The sequence below is a fragment of the Balaenoptera ricei genome, chromosome 8 (genome assembly GCF_028023285.1).
Source record: "Balaenoptera ricei isolate mBalRic1 chromosome 8, mBalRic1.hap2, whole genome shotgun sequence".
In the NCBI taxonomy this organism is placed as follows: Eukaryota; Metazoa; Chordata; class Mammalia; order Artiodactyla; family Balaenopteridae; genus Balaenoptera; species Balaenoptera ricei.
The window spans coordinates 67,240,359-67,260,290 of NC_082646.1; the positions used below are offsets into that span (position 1 = coordinate 67,240,359).

The 19,932-nt window shown below is 42.9% G+C and overlaps 1 protein-coding gene across 1 annotated transcript in view; it reads left to right on the plus strand.

Annotated features, from left to right (window-relative positions):
- The first annotated feature begins 8,935 nt into the window (after window positions 1–8,935).
- Window positions 8,936–19,932, plus strand: part of SWAP70 (switching B cell complex subunit SWAP70) — a 78,482-nt gene continuing 67,485 nt past the window's right edge. The window contains exon 1 of the mRNA XM_059931107.1: window positions 8,936–9,131. Within this exon, the coding sequence (XP_059787090.1) occupies window positions 9,033–9,131 (99 nt within the window). The 5' untranslated portion in view covers window positions 8,936–9,032. The remainder of the gene's footprint in view (window positions 9,132–19,932) is intronic.

The window sequence follows — 19,932 nt, forward strand, 5'->3', positions numbered from 1 at the left end:
AGTAGTTGTGGCTCACGGGTTCTAGAGCACAGGCTCAGTAGTTGTGGCGCACGGGCTTAGTCGCTTCGCGGCATGTGGGATCTTCCTGGACCAGGGCTCGAACCCGTGTCCCCTGCATTGGCAGGCGGATTCTTAACCACTGCACCACCAGGGAAGCCCTGACTTGATGTTTTGATATATGTATACATTGTGAAATAATTCCTCCAGTCAAGCTAATTAACATATCCATCACCTCACATAGTTACCAGTTACCGTTTTTGTTTTTTTGGTGGTGGTAAGAACACTTAAGATCTACCCTCTTAGCAAATTTCAAGTATACACTACAGTATTGTTAACTATATTCACATTGCTGTACATCAGATCTCCAGAACTTATTCATCTTGTAAAACTGAAACTTTGTGCCCTTGATCAACATTTCCCTACTTCTCCCTCCCCCCAGCCCCTGGCAACTATCATTCTACTCTTACAGTCTGTGAGTTTGAGTATATTAGATTCATATACAGGTGAGATCATGCAGTATTTGGCTTTCTGTGTCTGGCTTATTTCACTTATCATAATGTCCTCCAGGTTCACCCATGTTGTTGCAAATGCCAAGATTTCCTTCTTTGTAATGGCTGAATAATATTCCATTGTATATGTATATATATATGTATATGCCACATTCTTTACCCACTCCCCATCAATGGACATTTAGGTTGTTTTCGTATCTTGGCTGCTGTGAATAATGCTGCAATGAACATGAGAGTGTAGATATCTCTTCAAGATGCTGATTTCAATTCTGATGTGTGAGTGTTTTCCCTACACCAAGCAATCCTCCAACACCAGCTGGTGTCAATTCCAACACTATCTACCTGGAGATAGCATCACATCTCATAGGTTAAAGGCTCAGACCCACAAGACTCACATGACTTCAGATGCCAATTCCAAGTCCAAGTTGTTACCTGTGCTTCTGACCCACTGGCTCTATATCAGAGGTTCCCACGACCCCCTCCTTGGGGATTTGATTGATTTGCTAGAATGGCTCACAGAAGTCAGGAAACCAGTTTACTTATTAGATTACTGGTTTATCACAGAAGTTATTAAAGGATACGAATGAACAGATGAAGAGATACACAGGGTGAGTTTCCGAAAACAGGAACTTCTGTTTCTGTGGAGTTTGGGGCCTGCATGTGGATGTGTTCTGGTTCACCAACCAGGAAGCTCTCCAAATCCTGTGTCTGTTGGTTTTTGTGTTTTTATTTATTTGGCTGCATCAGGTCTTAGTTGTGGCATGTGGGATCTTAGTTGCGGCACGTGGGATCTTAGTTGCAGCATGTGGGATCTTTTGTTGCACCGTGTGGGCTCTTCGTTGTGGTGCACAGGCTTCTCTCTAGTTGTGGTAAGTGGGCTCAGTAGTTGCAGCGCGTGGGCTCCAGAGCACGCGGGCTCAGTAGTTGCAGCACATGGGCTCTCTAGTTGTGGCGCATAGGCTCCAGAGCACACGGGCTCAGTAGTTGTGGCACGCGGGCTCTAGAGTGCGTGGGCTTAGTTGCCCTGCGGCATGTGGGATCTTAGTTCCCCGACCAGGGATCCAACCCACGTCCCCTGCATTGGAAGGAGGATTCTTAACCACTGGACCACCAGGGAAGTCCCTCCTTTTGGGTTTTTATGGAAGCTCCATTACATAGGAACAATTGATTAAGTCATTGACCACTGGTGATTGAACTCAATCTCTAACCCCTCTCCTGTCCCCAGAGGTCAAAAGGGGTGGGAGTGAAGGTTCCAACCCTCTAATCAAATGGTTGGTTCCTCTGGCAGTCAGCCCTTATCCTTAGGTTCTTTCCAAAATTCACCTCATTAACATAACAAACGACACTATTATGGCTCTCAACACTTAGGAAATTCTAAGGGTTTTAGGAGCTCTGTGCCAGAAATGGGACAAAGAGCAAATGTATTTATTATAAATCACGATATCACATAGCCAAAGCACCATTTTTTTTTTGCTTTCGTACTTCTGTGCATGCAGCTAGCTACCTCTTTCTTTCTGGAATGTCCTTCCTTCTCTTGTACAGCTATCTGTGAACTTTCACTAATTCTCAAGACTCAATCTCCATGTCTAACAAGGCCTTAATCTCTGAAATATACAAATAGCTCATACAACTCAACAACAAAAAAACAAACAACCCAATGGAAAAATGTGCAGAAGACCTTAATAGACATTTCTCCAAAGGAGACATACAGACGGCCAGTAGGCACATGAAAAGATGCTCAACATCATTAATTATTAGAGAAATGCAAATCAAAACTACCATGAGGTATCACCTCACACCGGTCAGAATGGCCATCATTAAAAAGTCTACAAATAACAAATGCTGGAGAGGGTGTGGAGAAAAGGGAACCCTCCTACACTGTTGGTGGGAATGTAAGTTGGTACTATGGAAAACAGTATGGAGGTTCCTCAGAAAACTAAAAATAAAATTACCATATGATCCAGCAATCCCACTCCTGGGAATATACCCAGACAAAACTGTAATTCAAAAGATACATACACCACTATGTTCACAGCAGCACTATTCACAATAGCCAAAACAAGGAAACAAGCTAAATGTCCATCAACAGATGAATGGGTAAAGAAGATGTGGTACATATATACAATGGAATACTCAGCCATAAAAAAGAATGAAATAATGCCATTTGCAGCAACATAGATGCAACTAGAGATTATCATACTAAGTGAAGTAAGTCAGAAAGAGAAAGACAAATACCATATGATATCACTTACATGTGGAATCTAAAATATGGCACAAATGAACCTATCTACAAAACAGAAACAGACTCACAGACATGGAGAACAAACTTGTGGTTGCCAAGGGGGAGGAGGTAGGGGGGAGGGAGAGGGAGGGACTGGGAGTTTGGGGCTGGTAGATGCAAACTGTTACATTTAGAATGGATAAACAAGGTCCTATCGCATAGCACAGGGAACTATATTCAATATCCTGTAATAGACCATAATGGAAAACAATATAAAAAAAGAATGTATATATGTGTATAACTGAGTCACTTTGCTGTACAGCAGAGATTGGCACAGCATTGTAAATCAACTATACTTCAATAAATTGGGAAAAAAAAGACTCAATCTCCACATCTGAGAAGCTTCTCCTAACTCTACCCTCATCCCTATTCTTAATGAGTCAGGCTGACATGGAGTTTTCATGCATTCCATGGGGCAATAGATATGGCCTTGGTCTCAGTGACAGATGATTAAATCAGGATTTTCATTGGAACATGGGGTTCAGCCTAAACTCCAGCTAGTGATGTTGGAGGAGGCTTTCAGAGTTAACCCTGTCACACAATTCTCACAGTTACAAGATTAGATTTTGCTGCTTTTGCACCTTGAGCAAACCACCCAACCCTAAGGCCTCAGAGGGTTTTGTCCTTGTTGGCATCAGAGTTCCATTATTCTCCTCCTTCCTGTTTTTCATGATTGCCCCTCCCATTTGGATGGGCTTTAGTGACTATGCCATGCTTTCACAGCTGTTATTTTATTTGATCCTCACAATAACCCCTGAGGCGGAGAGAGCTGTTTTCACCAGTTGAGGAGACTGCAATTTGTCCTGGTTCTGAGAACTTAAATCCTGGCATTGGTTTATGAAACTTCCCATGGAACCAGAAGCTTCCTCTCAGGAAAGCTTTGGGGTAATGGCAGTCACAAAGATGCTATCAGCTGCTGAGTGGCCAGGGGCCGGACACCACTCCCACATCTGCCGGCTTCAGGCACAGTTGCTCAGCATTTCTGCTTCTTGTTGCCAGATTGTGCCCACTGATTACAGGGCATTTCAGTGATGGGATAAAATTCATATTTTATTTAAAAATTTTCTCCGCCTGTTTGGGCCTCTTCCTTCCCCTTTAGTGTGTGTTGTGCATCTGCATTACCCAGTCCTCCTTAGGAGAATTTTTTTTTTAATTTATTTTATTTATTTATTTTTGGCTGCGTTGGGTCTTCGTTGCTGTGAGCAGGCTTTCTCTAGTTGTGGTGAGCGGGGGCTACTCTTCGTTGCGGTGTGCGGGCTTCTCATTGCGGTGGCTTCTCATTGTGGAGTACGGGCTCTAGGTGCGCAGGCTTCAGTAGTTGTGGCACATGGGCTCAGCAGTTGTGGTTCGCGGGCTCTAGAGTGCAGGCTCAGTAGTTGTGGCGCACGGGCTTAGTTGCTCCGTGGCATGTGAGATCTTCTCGGACCAGAGCTGGAACCCATGTCCTCTGCATTGGCAGGCGGATTCTTAACCACTGCACCACCAGGGAAGCCCTAGGAGAATGTTTTCCTTCTTAATCTTATAAGGGGTCATGATGACCCACTTCGTATGTTCAGATCTGATTGTGTCCACTGTCAGTATGTCTTTTGATGTAGAACCCTTTGTCTCAAAAACTTATATACCTGTGCTTTGACCTCTAACAAGCAGAACAGTCCTCAGAGCTTTCTGAGAGACTGCTTCCTGCATTATAATTCTCAGGTTGGCTTGAATAAAATCTTCCATTTCTTTCTTAGATTGACTATGAGTTGATTTTTTTCTTCGACACAGGCCTTTGGCCAAGATAAGATGAGAGCTCGATAGAGCTCACTGGCAGGCCTAGTGCTCCTTGTCGGTTACCAGGAGAGACTGGGGATTAGGAAGAATTTTATTTTTGAAACCAGCATATCTTGGCTCCTTTACAGTCCCTCTAGATTCTACTTGAAAATTGAACAATTCAAACTTAGTTCAACTCCCTTTTTGTATTTTGTCTTAGAGAAATAGTAGAAGCCAGTTGGCAATTTCAATGTTATGATTGGAAATCTCCTTAGCCAGATCCACAAGATCATTAAGTATCTTTACTAGTTTTCATTAGATACTCTTCCTAGTTTTTACATTATCTCAGGCAACAGTGTTGCCAAACTTTTCACCAGCTATAACATTTTGTCCAACTCTATTAGTTTGCTAGGGGTGCCATGATAACATGCCGCAAACTGGTGGCTTGAACAACAGAAATTTATTGTCTCACAGTTCTGGAAGCTAGAAATACAAGATCAAGCTACCAGCAGGGTTTGTCCCTTCAAAAAGCTATGAGGAAGAATCTTTTCCATGCTTGTCTCCTAGCTTCTGGTGATTTGCTGGCTATCTCTGGTGTTCCTTGGCTTGTAGACCCATCACCCTGATTTCTGTCTTCATGTTCACATGTCATTCTTCCCGTGTGTGTCCAAATTTCCTCTTTTTATAAGGATACCAGTCATATTGGATTAGGGCCCACCCTAATGACCTCATTTTAACTGGATTACCTCTGTAAAACTTCATCTGAGACACTGGAGATTAAGACTTAAACATATGAATTTTGGGGAGAGACAATTCAACTCAAAGCAGCAACTTTCAACAACAATTCCCTCACTGTCTTTCAAACCTTCACTTGAGATCCTTTTAGCTTCTGCCACCCCCCTGCCCAAAGCCAGTAACACATGCTTTTTGTTAACAGTATCTAACTTCACAAATTTCAATATCAGTTAGGGGCTGGTCAGGGAAGCAGCACCAATAAGGAATACAGGATTTATAACAGGGATTAAATACAGCACAATTGTAGGAAAAGCTGGGGGAGAAAAAGTCTGGAAGGAGATGGCTGGAGGATCAAAGGAAACTAACCAGGGATCACAAAGGAAAGCTGGTGAAGAATTCTATGGAAGGTTGTAGCCTCTGCATCCGGAAATGGCCTGAAACTGATAGGTCATCAGGGCTAGCAGTCAGGAAGACAGCTTGGATTGAACTGGGGGAGAGTGAGGGCAAACTAGAATCCACAAGGACAAACTGGAACCTATGAGGACAAAACGGAACCCATAGCTATCTCTCATGCTGCTGATGCAGGTGGTCTGCAGGAGAAGTTGATGCATTTACCACAGAACTTCATGTGTGCCTTGCCCCAGAGGCTTGGAGAAGCTGAAATAGGAGATATGGTGGGAGCTGGAGGAGCTGGGGACCAGTTGCTGCTCTGCACCAACAATGTGCCAGCAGGTCAGTAACAAGTTTACAATCTGCAGCTGGTACCTGGCATCTTCAGAGCACAAGGGCTGCTGCTTCACTTGCTCCTTTCAAATCTTACACAAATTTCTCTTGTGACCAATCCTATCTTGGAACCAGACTGGGAAGGGAAATTTGGGGGACTAAATTTCAGTTTAGTTAAATTGACACAGCACAAAACCACCACATGAGCCAAATATCAACAGTTGCCTGGTACCAGGATGCTGTGTCTCATATGTACTAGTATCTCATTTAAGCCTCATCATCACAGTTTTGCAAGATAAATAGTAGCCTTCCCACTTTACCTATGAAGAAATGAAGACTCATATTTGCTCATAGGTAAGCAAATGGTGGAGTCTGGATTCTGCCCTACATCTGTGTGGTAGCCAGCTTCCAAGATGGGTCCCAGTGGTTCTTGCCTTCTGATACTCATGCTCTTTTGTATTTCCCCTCCCACCTTAAATAGGTCTGACCTGAGTAATCAGTAGAGTATTGCAGAAATGATGATAAGTGACTTTTGAGGCAGGATCGTAAAAGACATTGCAGCTTCCACCTTTCTCTTTCTTGGACCACCTGCTCTGGGAAAAGCCAGCTGACATGTTATAAGGACACTCAAGTAGCCTGTAGGTGGACCCATACAGGGAGGAACTGAGGCCTTTTGTGAACAAGTCCATGTGGGTGAGCCATGGTACAAGTAATTTCTACAGCACCAGCCTCCCCTTCAGATGACTACAGTCCCATATCCTGACTGAAACCTCTCAGGAGACCTCAAGCCAGAACTATATGGCTAAATGGCCTTTAAATTCTGGACCCATAGAAAATATGAGATAATGTTTATTATTGTTTTAAGCTGCTAAATTTTGGGTTAGTTGATTACACAGCAGTAGAGAATTAATATAATCTGTTAGGTTCCAAAGCACAGCTCCTTCCATGACATCATTTTGCTTTAAAATTTGTTCAGATTATGAGAGTGGGGATTGTGGAAGAAGTAGGAATCTTTTTTTTAAATATACATTTATTTATTTATTTATTTTTGGCTGCGTTGGGTCTTTGTTGCTGTGCATGGGCGTTTCTCTAGTTGCGGCGAGCAAGGGCTACTCTTCAATGCGGTGCGCGGGTTTCTTATTGCGGTGGCTTCTCTTGTTGCAGAGCACAGGCTCTAGGCATGCGGGCTTCAGTAGTTGTGGCACGTGGGCTCAGTAGCTGTGGCTTGCGGGCTCTAGAGTGCAGGCTCAGTAGTTGTGGCACACGGGCTTAGTTGCTCCGCGGCATGTGGGATCTTCCCAGACCAGGGCTCGAACCCGTGTCCCCTGCATTGGCAGGCAGATTCTTAACCACTGCACCACCAGGGAAGTCCAAGAAGTAGGAATTTGAAAGTTCAGAATGTACTGGTCATGTGATTCCCCCCCCCCCTACAAAAGCTTTGAAATATCTTTTTGGTGCTTCCAGATACAGAGAGAGAAGGAGTGTCATCTAGTGGTTAATCTGAACCTTGAGAATTAGGAGGGTTTCTTTTTTGTCACTACCTAGGGAAAGCTGAGTTGGCATGAAGAAATTAGAGGTTAAATCATGTGTTTTTGTTGACTGGCAGACTTGAGCTGGAGTTGGGGAAGATCATTGATAGAGACTGGATTCTGGCAGAGCAAGAAAAGTCCTGACAAATGGAGAAGTGGGGCCTCTAGGGCCCTCACACTGAGAGACTGATAGTCCCTCTGCTTTTGCCCCTTCCCTTCAACTGGGCCATCCTTTCCTCTGCCCCACCAAGTTCCCTGTGGCCTGAAGCTCACTGAAGCTGCTCCTTCCTTTTCTGCTCTTTCCAAATCCCCCTTCCTTATGATGCCCTTTTCCTTTTAATAAAGTTCATATATGTGCATTTAGGAACATAAAAGAGGAAAACAAAACCAAACTTCATCTGAGAACCGTTTCCCTTTGAAAACTCTTGGTATTTGTTTTTCTCTCCATTTTATCCAGATTTGGTCTTGGATTGGAGATGCAAGGCACTGTGCCTGGTGACTTAATCAGACTGGAGTCAGCCAGCAATATTTATTATCTTAGGATGTGAGCACTAGGAGAACCCTTCCAGATCATCTGGAGCAACCATGCTCATTTCATACGTGGAACATTTGAAGCCCAAAGAGGTCAAGTGATCATTGTTAACAGATATCAAATGAACATCTACAATGCGGAGGACGCTCTTCCGGGCATAGATAGGTTCTTTTTAAATGGTCCACCCAGTCTGATTAGTAAGATGGGTGGAGTGATTTGCTGGGGTCCTTCCAGATTTCCTATTATGCAAGCACAGAAACATCAGGAAACAGCAGCATTACCCACATCAAACCCTTCCTAAATTGTGAACTGTCCCTCAACAGCTGAGAGTTAGAAAAGGTTGCCTGACCCTCTGATTTCTAAACCCACCTTAAACCTCAACTCTTTGCCCCCGGAGACCACTACACAGTAGGCATCAAGAAATGTTTGGGAAATGCATGAACCAATTTCCCCCGAGGCCCTTCCCTGCTTCCCCTCCCCCTCCTCTCCCACTAGGTACTGTGCCAGCATTTGAGCCCCTGACCGGGGACTTTTGGGGATCTTGTCTGGCCTCCTCAGACAGTAACCCCGTCCCCGGGTCAGGAGCAGGGCTCCATTTCTCACTGTGGGACGCCGGCCTCTCATATTTTTTCTCGGGATAGGGGGCTCTTGTTTGGGGGGCATGCGAGCACCGAAAATGGCCCGAGCTGGTCTTGGGAGCACTAGGCGGATGCGTGGTGGCGCTTGCCGTTCTAACCGGGAAAGACGGCCGGGCGTCCCCACAGGCAGTGAGAGGCGGACCACCCAACCCAGCGCTCCCGCTGCACAGCGCGGTCCGCCGCGGGCGCCGAGTGGGCGGGGCCTGTCGGGGGCGGGGCCTGCCGCTGTCAGGTGACAGCGCGGCGGGCGGTGGCGGCAGAGGCCCAGGCGCGTCAGACGCGCCGAGTGGCTGGCAGGACAGTCGCGGCAGCCGGGGTATCAGGGCCGCGACCATGGGGGGCTTGAAGGACGAGCTGCTCAAGGCCATCTGGCATGCTTTCACCGCGCTCGACCTGGACCACAGCGGCAAGGTCTCCAAGTCCCAGCTCAAGGTGGGCGCACCCGCCTCCCCCGGGCCCGCACTCGCCCCTCCCCGGCGCGTGCTCTACTACCACCGGGTGGAAGCGGGCAGGCGGGCGGTGACCCTAGGGAATGGCGGACCGGAATGCGGCCGAGCGGCCTGCTCGGGGTGGAGGGAGCCGAGACCGGGATTTGGCATTTTTCGCCTCCCTCTTACTTTCGGGCCTCGCGCTCGGACCGGTGCGTTAGTTCCCTTAGGGCTCCTGGTGAGCAAGGGACGGCGCGGGTGGGGGCTCTGAAGGGCGAGCCGGTCTCCCTGTTGGCGCGGGAGGCCCAGAAAGTTTGACTCGGAGAGTGCGGTGGGAAGCTCCCTTAGGAAACCTATCCAAAGTTTCCTCCCCGTTCTGGGAGAGGAAGGGACTTGCCCAAGGTGACTGGTCAGAGCCCTCTAAGGGGCACGCTCCGCACCGGGGCAGTTCTCAAAACGACCAGCTGCCCCCTCCAGGCAACCAGGCAGTTCCGAGAAGGGAGAAGTGCCCCAGAGCCCGGCCCGCAGCGGCCTCCAATTTTGGGGCGCTTTGGCGGTGGGGTACCCTTTCCGACTAGGGAGGAAGACCTAGCGTCCTCAGGTCTGGAACGAATCGAGGGTGTGCCGTGTCCCGCAGGGACCTTAGTTTCCGGGTGAGGAGCTCTGATCTGGCACTTTGCAAAAGCAAGTGCTTTTGCAGAGTCTTTATTGTGACTGCCAAAGACCCCATCATTAAATGAGCGTATAAGGTATAAATAAAGGAATGCTTGTAAATTGAGTAACCCCAAGCAGGGTAAGTGGCATTTAGCCAGGAGAAATTGGCAGCTTCTTGAAAGTGTAAAATATGGAAACAGACAAGAAGAGCCATTCATAGGCATTTAAAAATATACACATTTTGGATCTGAATGTCTGGTTTTCTTAGCCTCTTCTGGGAGTGAATTTCAGAAGATTGAGTTTGCTTTGTATACTTTGTTCAGTAATCAGGAGGTTCTTATGACTAGTGGCTTTTATGCCAGTAGGACTTAGCATTCTGCCTGTTTTCCTTTTACCCTCCTCTTTTTTTCTCATTCATAAAATCATAGTCTGGAAGGATTCATAGAGATCATCCATTTAATCTTTATTTGACTTTATTTTTAAAATTAACATAGAGTAAAATTGACTATTTTGGTGGATGGTTCTGAGTTTTAACATATATAGATTTGTATAACTACTACCAAAATCAGGGTTCCATCAGTTCCGTCATCCCCAAAAGTTCCCTCATGCTGCCCCCCTCTTCCTCAACTGCTGGCAATCAATGATCTGTTCTTAATTGCTATAGTTTTGTCTCTTCTACAGTGTCATAAAAATGGAGTCATACAGTATGTAACCTTTTGACAGTGACATCTTTTGCTCAGCATAATGCCTGAGAGATTCACCTATGTTGTTGTGTATCAATAATTCTTTTTATTGCTAAGCAATATTCCATTGTATGGATGTACCGTAGTTAATCCATTCACCCTTGAAGAACATTTGTGTTATTTCCATCTTTGGTGATTATGAATAGAGTTGCATTTTACTCTTCACTCTTTTTACTTTTAATTTACCTATACCACTATGTTTAAAGTGAGTTTCTTGTAGATGGCATGTAGTTGGGTCTTGTTTTTTTTTAATCCATTCTGACAATCTTTTAATTGATGTGTTTAGACCAATTACATTTAATTATTGATGTTCGATTTAGGGTTACCATTTTACTATTTGGTTTCTGTCTGTTTTCACTATTTTTTCTCTTCCAATTGATGGCATTAACGAAATATTTTCTATTACTTTTGTTGTACACCATTCAAAATTGTCTTTGTGGCTGCTTATGGAAAAAGTGTCCAGAGGATTCTTGACTGCAGGCTTGGCAGGAAGTATTAAATCCTAGTTCATAGCTTTTACCCACAGGATGTTGATAATGCAAATGTGCAGTTGTATTTTGTCTCTTTGTCTGCTTAACTGAGAGATTTTGGGATTGATTCAGTTCTGTTCATCTTGCCAGTGTTTCTGGAATTGGAAATATTAAAAAGTTTCTATTTAGTTCTCTCCTTTTTGGAGTTTTGACTCTAAAGTTCGAGGTTCATTGATCCATTGGCTAGGAATAGAGATTTTGCCTTAATTTGCTCATTCATTCATTTGTTCATAAATAACCTTTTACATATACTTTGTGTAAGGTACCATGCTAATTTCATAAAAAGATCAGTATTTTTAGGCTCTTAAGAGTTAATATCTCCTTGGAGGAAATATCATACAATTGATTTATTAAATAGCAGAGTAAAAATTACATACCCAAATTGAGGTTAAAATTTATTGCTTTGGAAAACTGTATGGGCATTCTAAAATAGTTTTGACACTTGTCTTTTTGAATTACCTTCACAGTTTTTGACGTGAGTGGTGACACTTCATGTGTTAGATACTGTGCCTAATTCTAAGGGTGATATGATAGTGAAGGTGGCGGAAAAAGAAACATACGAATTTTTGCCTTCAAAGAGTTTAAATGTTGGTAGGCAAACTAAAAGAATAGGCAACCGTTGGAGAAGTCTCTCTGTCTTTCTGTGTATATATATAGATTATATTACTTAGACAATTACCCTATCCTTAAAAAATGTAAGATCTGGTGGTAGAGATAAGAAGTACAGGAATACTATGGAGAGGAAGATGTTGAATGTGATAGAAGATAAGAGCCCATGAGATTTTAGAGGAAGAGACCAGTACTTTTTACTGGTGGAATTACTTCATGAAAAAGCTTTGAAATTGCCTCTGAAGAAAACTAGAATGTGATTATGTGGAAATGGGGGGAGGATTAAGCCCATCCTATTCATTCGTTCATTCATTCATTCATTCTTTCAATGGGTATCTATTGACTGCTTTTAGCTCTAAGGGATCCTTGTGAACTACTGCAGGCCACAGGAATTAATCAGGCATTTATAGGGACTTCTGTGTAACTTATTTTGATTGGAGTGTAGGATATGAGTGTGTTTGTATGTATAAGAAAGAGTTTTTGATGAATGGACGTTTAGCTGGAGATGATGTCCCTGGGTAAGTGTGGGGCTGTTGGTACAGGATCTTGGTAGTTGAAGCTTGGAAAAAGGAGAGAAGAGGTTCAACAGTGGCCTTGGGGAATGGCTAGAGTAGGTGGTGAGAGGAAGAATGGAAGCCAGGGGACCAGAAATGGGATATAAGAACCACTTTGGGGCAACACTGGCGCTGAGGAAGAAGAGATTTTCAAGGAAAACATCGTCTGTTATCTTTGAGAGTTAATTTATTATTATTATGTACATATATTTTGGAGATTGTAAAGTTATGATATTGATTCTTCCCTGCCGTAGCTCATAAACTACATTATTTCTTCTTTTGTGAAGAGAAGTTGTGAAAAGTTTGGAGTATTGGCATCATTTTGGGAATAAATTTATTTTTGACTTTTAAGGAGATTTCTTTGCAGTACAGTACTCATTTAGATAAATGTGTTTGGGTCACTGCTATAATTAGTAAATATTTTCCTTGAGGGCCCCCAGTTTAGTACAAAAATCTTACTATTTTTCTTTTGGCTGCGTTGGGTTTTCCTTGCAGTGCGCGGGCGTCTCATTGCGGTGGCTTCTCTCGTTGCGGAGCACGGGCTCTAGGCGCACGGGCTTCAGCAGTTGTGGCTCGCGGGCTCTAGAGCGCAGGCTCAGTAGTTTTGGCGCACGGGCTTAGTTGTTCCAGGGCATGTGGGATCTTCCCGGACCAGGGCTCGAACCCATGTCCCCTGCATTGGCAGGCGGATTCTTAACCATTGTGCCGCCAGGGAAGTCCCCAAAAAGCTTATTTAAAATAATTTTTTTTTAATTTTAAAAATTTACTTTATTGAAGTATAGTTGATTTAGAGTGTTGTGTTAATTTCTGCTGTATAGCAAAGTGATTCAGTTATACATATATTCATTCTTTTTCATATTCTTTTCTATTATGGTTTATCACCAGATATTGAATATAGTTCCCCGTGCTGTATAGTAGGACCTCGTTGTTTATCCATTCTATATATAATAGTTTGCATCTGCTAATCCCAAACTCCCAATCCATCCCTCTCTCACCTCCCCTTCCACTTGGCAACCACAAGCCAAAAAGCTTATTTTTTATACCTAAACTTTATTATTAACTAATAGCATTTTAAAAAACACCTTTATTGGAGTATAATTGCTTTACAATGGTATGTTAGTTTCTGTTGTATAACAAAGTGAATCAGCTATACGTATACATATATCCCCATATCCCCTCCCTCTTGCATCTCCCTCCCACCATCCCTATCCCACCCCTCTAGGTGGTCACAAAGCACCGAGCTGATACCCCTGTGCTATGTGGCTGCTTCCTACTAGCTATCTCTTTTACATTTGGTAGTGTATATATGTCCATGCCACTCTCTCACTTTGTCCCAGCTTACCCTTCCCCCTCCCCATGTCCTCAAGTCCATTCTCTACGTCTGCGTCTTTATTCCTGTCCTGCCCCTAGGTTCTTCAGAACCATTTCTTTTTTTTAGATTCCATATATATGTGTTAGCCTACGGTATTTGTTTTTCTCTTTCTGACTTACTTCTGTATGACTTCTGTATTACTCTGTATGACAGTCTCTAAGTCCATCCACCTCACTACAAATAACTCAATTTTGTTCCTTTTTATGGCTGAGTAATATTCCATTGTATATATGTGCCACATCTTCTTTATCCATTCATCTGCCGATGGACACTTAGGTTGCTTCCATGTCCTGGCTATTGTAAATAGAGCTGCAATGAACATTGTGGTACATGACTCTTTTTGAATTATGGTTTTCTCAGGGTATATCCCCAGTAGTGGGATTGCTGGGTTGAATGGTAGTTCTATTTTTAGTTTTTTAAGGAACCTCCATACTGTTCTCCATAGTGGCTGTATCAATTTACATTCCCACCAACAGTGCAAGAGGGTTTCCTTTTCTCCACACCTTCTCCAGCATTTATTGTTTGTAGGTTTTTTGATGATGGCCATTCTGACTGGTATGAGGTGATACCTCATTGTAGTTTTGATTTGCATTTCTCTAATGATTAGAGATGTTGAGCATCCTTTCATGTGTTTGTTGGCAATCTGTATATCTTCTTTGGAGAAATGTCTGTTTAGGTCTTCCACCCATTTTTGGATTGGGTTGTTTTTTTGTTTCGATATTGAGCAGCTCATATTAAAGGAGATTAAGCCTTCGTCAGTTGCTTCATTTGCAAATATTTTCTCCCATTCTGAGGGTTGTCTTTTCGTCTTGTTTATGGTTTCCTTTGCTTTGCAAAAGCTTTTAAGTTTCGGGGCTTCCCTGGTGGCGCAGTGGTTGAGAGTCTGCCTGCCAATGCGGGGGACACGGGTTCGAGCCCTGGTCTGGGAGGATCCCACATGCCGCGGAGCAACTAGGCCCGTGAGCCACAATTACTGAGCCTGCGCGTCTGGAGCCTGTGCTCCGCAACAGGAGAGGCCGCGATAGTGAGAGGCCCGCGCACCGCGATGAAGAGTGGCCACCGCTTGCCGCAACTAGAGAAAGCCCTAGCACGGAAACGAAGACCCAACACAGCCATAAATAAATAAATAAAATTTAAAAAAAAAAAAAAAAAAAAAAAAAAAAAAAAAAAAAAAGCTTTTAAGTTTCATTAGGTCCCATTTGTTTATTTTTGTTTTTATTTCCATTTCTCTAGGAGGTGGGTCAAAAAGGACCTTGCTGTAATTTATGTCATAGAGTGTTCTGCCTGTTTTCCTCTAAGAGTTTTATAGTATCTGGCCTTACATTTAGGTCTTTGATCCATTTTGAGTTTATTTTTGTGTATGGTGTTAGGGAGTGTTCTAATTTCATTCTTTTACATGTAGCTGTCCAGTTTTCCCAGCACCACTTATTGAAGAGTAATAACATATTTTTGAGTAAAACAAAAATTACCATCTGTATAAATTTTGAAACTTAAAATACAAAGAAAAAATTAACATAAGAAAGATATTTGTTGGGACTTCCCTGGTGGTGCAGTAGTTAATAATCCGCCTGCCAATGCAGGGGACACGGGTTCAATCCCTGAGAAGATCCCGCATGCCACGGAGCAACTAAGCCCGAGCGCCGCAACTTCTGAGCCTATGCTCTAGAGCCCGTGAGCCACAAGTACTGAGCCCGCGTGCCACAAATACTGAAGCCCATGCGCCTAGAGCCCATGCTCCGCAACAAGAGAAGCCACTGCAATGAGAAGACTGCACACTGCAACAAAGAGTAACCCCCGCTCGCCACAACTAGAGAAAGCCCGTGCGCAGCAACGAAGGCCCAACGCAGCGAAAAAGAAAAAATTTATTAAAAATAAAAGATATTTGTTGAGGCAAACATAGATTTTCATTAAACTTATGATTAAGATAAAAATACAGAATACAGAATTTAAAAATTACTTGTGACTTACATAAGCTACTATAGAAGCAGATGTTGGGTTGTCCTCTAGTCCAGCAGTCCCTAACCTTTTTGGCAGTGGGGACTGGTTTTGTGGAAGACAGTATTTCCACAGGGCGGCGGTGGGGGGGGGATGGTTCAGGTGGTAATGCGAGCGATGGTTCAGGTGGTAATGCGAACAGTGGGGAGCGATGGGAATGGCAGATGAAGCTTCTCTCGCCTGCTGCTCACTTCCTGCTGTGCGGCCAGTTCCTAACAGGCCACGGACTGGTACTGGTCTGCAGCCTGGGGGTTGCGGACCCCTCCTCTAGCCACAGTGACGTTTCTTGTTAAAACAGCTGGGCATGAGGTCATTGCAGGTCAATATCTTGATCTTCATTAAGGAACACCCCTTATCACCTCCATGCCCTCCAACAAATAGGGAACCAACTCTGCCTCACTTTCCTTACCTTGATTCTTTCTCCCTCTTCCTCCCACATTCCCTGTGATTTCCTTGAGCTTCCTCCTGGCAATTTGTGCACCCTCTCCAGGGTACCTCTGTCTCTTTGGCTCCAGTTGTGGCATTTCTGGCTCCCTACCTGAGTTGTAGCTGTATAGGTGTCCACCGGCACAGTCAGCCCGTGCACCCCCATAGCAGTCATCAGCTGTATTAGCTTAATCTGTAATTGGATTTTTAGAAGGCAACTCATTTTTTTTTAATGAATTTATTTATTTTATTTATTCTTATTTTTGGCTGTGTTGGGTCTTCATTGCTGTGCGCGGGCTTTCTCTGGTTGCAGCGAGCGGGGGCTACTCTTTGTTGAGGTGCGCGGGCTTCTCATTGCGGTGGCCTCTCTTATGGTGGAGCACGGGCTCTAGGCGCACGGGCTTCAGTAGTTGTGGCACGCGGGCTCAGTAGTTGTGGCATGTGGGTTCTAGAGCGCAGGTTCAGCAGTTGTGGCGCACGGGCTTAGTTGCTCCGTGGCATGTGGGATCTTCCCGGGCCAGGGCTCGAACCTGTGTCCCCTGCATTGGCAGGCGGATTCTTAACCACTGTGCCACCAGGGAAGCCCGCAACTCATTTTTGTAATTGTCATTGATTTGCTGTCACTATTTTTCAGGCTGGAATACAGAGGGATACTAAACTAAGTTATTGTTTTAAGTTAAGCTTGTTCTAATTGTGTAGAGATCTACTTTTCAGCTGCTGAAGTAGATAGCAATAGGCTTATGGTGGAAGAGAAATCTTCAGAAACACATTCTTTACTTGCTTTTATACTTGTATTCATTAATAGCCCTTCCTTAGAAAAAACTGTGTAGTTTAAGGCTATGTTCATCTTGAATGCAGTTAAAAACTACTGGGAGAGATTTTGATGGAAACTTTTCTTTATATCTATAGGAGGGTGCTCCATACATGCAGGTGGCTGAGTAAACATTATTGAACTTTTTTTTCACCAATTTTTCCCTTGGTTTTGATGTTTGTGCCCTTCTTTTGTCTTTTTTTTTTTTTTAATGAGGGACATTTGTGTGTGGATTCCATATTTTACTATGTTTTATTTATTTATTTATTTATTTATTTATTTATTTATTTATGGCTGTGTTGGGTCTTCGTTTCTGTGCGAGGGCTTTCTCTAGTTGCGGCAAGCGGGGGCCACTCTTCATCGCGGTGCGCGCGCCTCTCACTATCGCGGCCTCTCTTGTTGCGGAGCACAGGCTCCAGACGCGCAGGCTCAGTAGTTGTGGCTCACGGGCCCAGTCGCTCCGCGGCATGTGGGATCTTCCCAGACCAGGGCTCGAACCCGTGTGCCCTGCATTGGCAGGCAGATTCTCAACCACTGCGCCACCAGGGAAGCCCATGGATTCCATATTTTAGTAAACTTTATTAATATGCCATCTGAAACAGACATTGTTACCTTTAGGTTACGTAAATTTGCAAAAGTCATAAGGGAAATAGGTATTGGACATATTATTTGAAGGAGAAGCATTCTTCTCCATTGGTGTTTAAAAATTATCTTCAAATTATTTAGAATTTTGATGGTCTTGCCGAAAGATACTAAATCTCCAGTGTTACTTAGAAATACATGCAATTCCAAGAAGTTGAAAAGATGAAGCCTATCATTTAAACAAATGTACATCAAAAAGAAACTTTTTGAATAGTTCATATATACATATGGTATAAAATGCATAATGTACTAAAGGGCATTTACAAAAGTGAAAAGTAAGTTTCCTCCAACCCCTGGCCCACACTAGTTACCTGCCCCTGAGGTAACCATTGTTACTAGTTTTTTTTGTACTCCTTCCAGAAATCAAAATGTACCTTAAAATTGAACTCTCCTACACTGTTGATGAGAATGTAAGTTGGTGCAGCCACTTGGAGAACAGTATGGAGGTTCCTTAAAAAACTAAAAATAAAATTGCCATATGATCCAGCAATCTCACTCCTGGGCATATATCTGGAGAAAACTATAATTCAAAGAGGTACATGCATCCCAGTGTTTGTTGCAGCACTGTTTACAATGCCCATTGACTGATGAATGAATAAAGAAGATGTAGTGTGTATATATATATATATATATATATAACACACACACAAACACACACACACAATGGAATATTACTCAGCCATAAAAAAGAATGAAATAGTGCCATTTGCAGCAACATGGATGGACCTAGAGATTATCATACTAAATGAAGTAAGCCAGACAGAGAAAGACAAATATCGTATGATATCACTTATATGTGGAATCGTAAAAAAAAAAAAAACAAATGAACTTATTTACAAAACAGAAACAGACCCACAGACATAGAAAACAAACTTGTGGTTACCAAAAGGGAAAGGAGGAGGGAAGGATAAATTAGGAGGTTGGGATTAACATATGCACACTACTATACATAATATATATAGTATATTCAACATTTTGTAATAACTTATAAGGGAAAAGAACCTGAAAAAGAATATATATCTGTATATATATAACTGAATTACTTTGTTGTATACCTGAAACTAACAGAACATTGTAAATCAACTATACTTCAATAAAAAAGTATCTTAAAATTAGTACTCTTATTGTTATAGTTAGTGTTGTTTTCTTAAATATAGCAAAATCTAGTGATAGTTTTCAAACATCTGTTATAATTTTACTTTACAGTTATGGTTGCAGTGTGAATTACATGTCAGTGCTGGAAATGTCTTGAGTAAGCTTATTGGCTCTGCACTCTTATCCTGTTGTTTTTAGAAATGCAGGGTTTTGTTTTGTTTTAAATTGTGCCCTTTTGAAGTAAAAGAGCTCACAACTAGTGAGGATGTAAATGAAAAAAAATTGAGGAACAACATGGGTAGTTTGAATCTTTATTCATTTCTCAATGATAGATTTTCAACTAAATGTTCTTTAATTTTTGCCCTGCAGTTGATTTGCGTATCTTGTGAATAATGTCATGTGCTCTGTTCCCATGTAGGCATTTAGCTTCAAAAATTTTTAATCTGGCTAGTTACAAAAGTAATTGAGGCTTCCCTGGTGGCGCAGTGGTTGAGAATCTGCCTGCCAATGCAGGGGACATGGGTTCGAGCCCTGGTCTGGGAGGATCCCACATGCCGCAGAGCAACTAGGCCCATGAGCCAGTTACTGAGCCTGCGTGTCTGGAGCCTGTGCTCCGCAACAAGAGAGGCCGCGATGATGAGAGGCCCGCGCACCACGATGAAGAGTGGCCCCCACTTGCCTCAACTAGAGAAAGCCCTCGCACAGAAACGAAGACCCAACACAGCCATAAATAAATAAATAAAAATAAACCCAAAGTTTAAAAAAAAAAAAAATTTGAGCTTTAAAAAAAAAAAAAAAAGTAATTGAGCCAGGCCAGTGGTCTGTTGAAAATATAAAGGAAGCAAGTTGCAGTAAAGGGCTTTTATTGTGTGAAACACAATGTAAAAGATTTGGTTAATTCTTGTGAACTTGGCATGTATAGTATTCCCTCCCTAATCTTTAGTGTTATGTTTCTGTTAACCCCTGTGGTTAAAGTTGTTTCTGTTCTAAAAATCTAATTTAAAAAAAAATCCATTTACAGAACCAGAGCATGACTCACGAGCGAGCCTGTGAAAGTCTTTGTAAATATTTTTTGTATCTCACCAAAATGAAACAGTAAAGACAGCTCTCCAAATAAAGAGCATATAAGAGACATTTAAAAATCTTAAAATGGTAATAATGGATTCTGGATTATTTCCTTTTTCCGTTTCTTACTTGCTAGAAACTTTTCAGTAAGATAGACTGGAAGTTTTTGTTTTTTAGAAATATATGTAAACTTTTGCTTTATTGAGGATCATATTCAATCCACGAGGCACTTTTGTGTGTGTGGCCTTCCATCTTAATAGCCAGTGCATTTCTAATCTTATGACTCAGAGGCTCTTAACCTTCCTGGTC